At 45.2% G+C, this 4291-nt stretch overlaps 1 protein-coding gene across 1 annotated transcript; it reads right to left on the reverse strand.

The window, feature by feature from the left end:
- Positions 1-828: 828 nt before the first annotated feature.
- npas4l (neuronal PAS domain protein 4 like) lies at positions 829-4077 on the reverse strand (the record flags this gene model as incomplete). The annotated part of the gene is made up of 7 exons (XM_083694623.1): positions 829-2056; positions 2170-2305; positions 2632-2741; positions 2908-3163; positions 3293-3392; positions 3529-3674; positions 3900-4077. The coding sequence occupies 7 exons, from the start codon at positions 4075-4077 to the stop codon at positions 829-831; spliced, it is 2154 nt and encodes a 717-aa protein (XP_083550749.1).
- Between the last annotated feature and the right edge of the window lie 214 nt (positions 4078-4291).

Raw genomic sequence — 4291 nt, forward strand, 5'->3', positions numbered from 1 at the left:
TGGTGAGGTAGTTAGTGAACTACATTATCAATTAATCAGCTTCTTAATCATGTGGAGCAAGCGGTTGCGTACCAAATCATACCATTCTGTGACACATTCTAGACAGCACAACTACATTAAGAAAGTGCTTAGTAGTTGTGGTCACTTAACATTAAAATAGCTAAATAATACAACCCTATCTGACAGTAGTGTAGATGTTACAGATTCATACATGACAGTCAAAAGAATGAGAATAACACACAATACAGAGTTACAGCAGTTCACATTAATGAATAACAGGACCATTACAGTAGTAGTATTTACTCAACACAATCTCACTCAAGTTGCTCAGATCTACAAGTTTGGTCCATTGGATGAGATTGGTATTCAGAATCTATTTTACATTCCTCATTCTCATCTCACAACTGATATAGTTAGAAAAATGAGAAGGGGTTGGGAAACCAGTTTCCATCTTTATACTGAAGATGTCTAAAGTCTTTACTAAAATTCTTCTTTGATTCCAGCAAAATGAAGTCGCAGGTTATCTTGGCAACTTGTTATACAAGTAGTACAGTAAGTCATACACTTATTTCAGTACATGGATTCTTTAACAAGTCCATCTGAAATTAAGAGATACGGTAAAGTCAGTGTTATTTAATTCATTGGAATGACTGAACAGAAAATCAGTCATACTAACAAGATATTACATCTTGAAAACAAATGATTGTAAACGGGAATGGATTAATTCTATGTACAATAAAATGTTAACATGTTAACATTGTGTCATTATCACCTTGCTGGAGGCTACTGTGCAGAAACTTGTTCAGTTGGTGAAACTTAGTGCTTTCATCATTGCATCCTGACCTCAGTGTAAAGGGATCCAGGGTGGTGTTGGCTGATGTGAACTGCTGATGAGTCCACCAGAGTGGAGAGAGTCAGGGCTGAGGACTGCACTATGCTGGAATCCTGGGATGGCTGGGTAACCGCTAGTCTACACAACCCAGGCTGGTAGCTGTAGGAGAGAGGCCGGCAGGGCGTGTCCTCCTTTTCTGAGACCATGTCCAGATCCTTCAAGATACTGTCAAACACTCCCTCATCCAGGACCAGCTCAGGTTTGAGTGGGTGGACAGGGGAGTGAGCAGGGGGCAGGGGCCAGTCACAGGCAGAGGGCAGGGTCTCTGAGGGGGGCAGAGGTATGTTTTGGACAGGGCTCAGGGTGTGGTACATGTCGAAACTGCTGGCAAGGGAGGAGATTTGCTGAGCGAGGATGCTGATCTCAACCTTCTCCCTCTCACTGTACTGGAAGGAGACCTCTGTGGTGGGCGAGGAGTTGGGGGTCAGCAGGCCTTCATGCATAGGGGTGACACCTTGGGGAATGTGATGAACCTGGAAAGGGCTGGAACCCCCTTGTAGCTGCACAGTGAGGCTAAAGTCTTCAGGATGGAGGACGCAGTCTGCTGAGTTCTCGCACATATCTGACATGGGCAGACAGTCAGGAACCAAACGGGCATCAGCAGTGCAGGCAGGGAAGTCATTTGGGGGAGATGGGCAGGAGTCTGGAGAGTGGACATTGGTCATGCTGAGAGCACCCTGGTCAAAGGTCTGTTCAGAGACTGTCTGGAGGGGCCCGGAGGGGGAGAGGTGACTAGGAGGCCCAGCCCTGGGGCAGTGGTAGTAGGGTGGAGAGCTGTCAGGTGGGCCCAGCAGGTGCTCTGTATAGCCACACACATCCAATAAAATGTCAGAGCTGGTGTCTTCCTGCAGCGTTGAGGAGAGGGAGGAGGCTGGGCTGTAGGGAGGGGTGGAGAGGAAGGTGGGGCTCTCTCCCAAGCTGACAGGTGAGCCCCCATCTTGGGAGCTACATGGCACATAGTACACACTAGAATCTGAGCTCCTGCTGGCCTTGACCCTGGGCTCCTCACTTTGGTTGTTGGACTCTTGCTGTCTCTTGACCCTTGTGGGGCCATTGCCCTGAGTCTGGGGCAAATGAGAAATCGGAGAGGGGCAGTATGCCTGAGGGGATAAGCTGAATGCATTGGTGTGGATTTTTTGCAAGAGAAAAGTGGCCTCTGTTTCCCTGCAAAGGATTAAAGAAGAATCTTAGCTCATTCAGTCTTTAACTCAGTATTTTAGATTTGAAGGATCAATACAGCCAGCTAAAAAGATGAAGACATTTAATGTTGTTAGTACCTGATGATGAAGTTTGTACAGCTCACTTCTTGGTTGGCAGAGTCCTTGGTGGCATGAGTGTAGATCCAGGTCCAATTGAGATCCTTGCATTGTAATCTCATCACCATCTCAATCTGTGAACCCAGATCTGCCTGCACTGGGAGAGAAAAAGTAACGTGTTCATAAATGTCACATTACTTCAAACTGATGTCTTACACTATCATTTCATTAAGTGACTTAAAATTACTTAATTTTTTTATTCTAGATTGTCTTTACTTTTATGTTATGTTACCCCAACCTGATTGATTGATTGATTGATTTATTAATGTGATTGTCTTATAGAGGAAGCGTGGTGTAGTGGTAACATTCCCAGCTTGCCATCTCCATTCCTGTCTAATTGAGAGTGGAATGCCCACTCCTTTAACAATAAATAATAATAATTGTGTTATTCTGCATCTGCGGGTTTGTGCTGTGTACACTTACGCAAACTCTTATGCGAGCATGCGCTCAAGGATAGGTCATCTGGGTGGAGAAGGCTGTACCATGAATGACCAATCATTTCCTCCACTGAGTAGCCCAGATAGAACAGCACACTGAGGAAACAGCAGAAGTGAAAATGTGAAAAATGCAGAAAGACAGTGAGCATCTCTGTATACACAGAATGTAGTGTGCTGGTGTATAGTGTGCAACCATGTAAAATAAACTGTTGATCATACGACCATCTAATTAGATACATTTGGGATTGTAGCCATAGAGTACCTGTCAGATAGCTGAGTGAAGGTCATGTCAAGTCTGTGGACACTGGTGAAACTCTGTGAAAAGCAGGGTGATTTGCTGCTCTGCAGGCGGTTCACTGTGGGAGTGCAGAGGGCAACAAATACCTGCCCCTCTATAGGGCAGAACAGAGAGGATTGTGGGACAGCCTGCAAGCGCCCTCTGACCAGCATGGAGCAGCAGCTGCCTTGTTGGAGTCTGAAGGCCTTGGAGGTATGCATATGACACACAAAGCTTCTCTCTGGAGACAAATAAATTAGATAATGTTAAGATAAACCCATGTCTCAGTATGATTCTACAATTTCTCCAACCTTATGGAACTAAAGAATAATTCATAGCTTAATTTCATTTTGAAAATATTGTTTCTTACCTGTTAGTGAGGTGTTGTCCATCTCCAAATTGCATTTCACGGTATCTATGTCGTGACTTTCTACCATATCATAGAGAGAGTCTCCCTGAAGCACATCCACCTATGGTAGAAGGTTCAACATTAGCAACCAATATTATCACTCCATCATTTACTAATACAGCGTGAGGTTACAGAGCAGTCAGTAAACAAAAAGTAACTGACTAATACTACTCTTTCAAACTTCAGCAATTACTTACCATAGAGTGACCCAGGTATTCAGACACATTTTCTGACACATAGACGAGCCTCCCCTCCTTAGTGATGACCAGGATGAAGCCGTGCAAGGCATGCAGAAAGGCGTCATATGGCAGAGAGGAGTCAGATCCCTGCCCAGCTGGGAGTCCTGGGAGAAAGAGAACCTACTCATGCTTAACTACATCACAGAGATAGAAGCATGTGCTCTTCTGGTACGAGCCCCTTTTGGGTACCCCTTTTGAGTACAGCTTAGTTCCATTCTCTCTCAAAAAAAAAAAAGGTTTGATCAAACCTTTCATCAGCAAGCAACCTTTGGAACGACAACCATTCAGTCTCTTTAAAGTTAAAGTTACAGTATCAGTTCAGAACTTACCCTGGAAGAGGACTGCCTTTCGGATGAAGGTGCAGATACCAGCCATAGCGTGTAGGTAGGAAAGGCGCTCCTGATCCTCCTGGGGGATGGGCAACAGGGCACGCATGTTCCTGATCTCACCGTTGATGTGGTCCCGTCTGGCTTTGGATGCCCCTTTGGTGGACCTATGTGAGACCATGGCCACAGATGTCAGGATTGGACACCACAGAACGTGCAGAAGCAAGCCTAAGTGCAAGGCACCACTACAGCTCTGTCTCCCTCAGTCTACCTAAAAAGCACTCTTAGCTACATTTCAAGGCTGAACAGAGAAACAAAAACATAATTTGGCTCCTTCTTTCCCTACTCTGGCTCCTCAAAGTTCCTTGTAAGAGAGAGGCTTTGTGTCCCTTGCC

Source organism: Argentina silus, assembly GCF_951799395.1.
Source record: "Argentina silus genome assembly, chromosome: X".
NCBI lineage: Eukaryota > Metazoa > Chordata > Actinopteri > Argentiniformes > Argentinidae > Argentina > Argentina silus.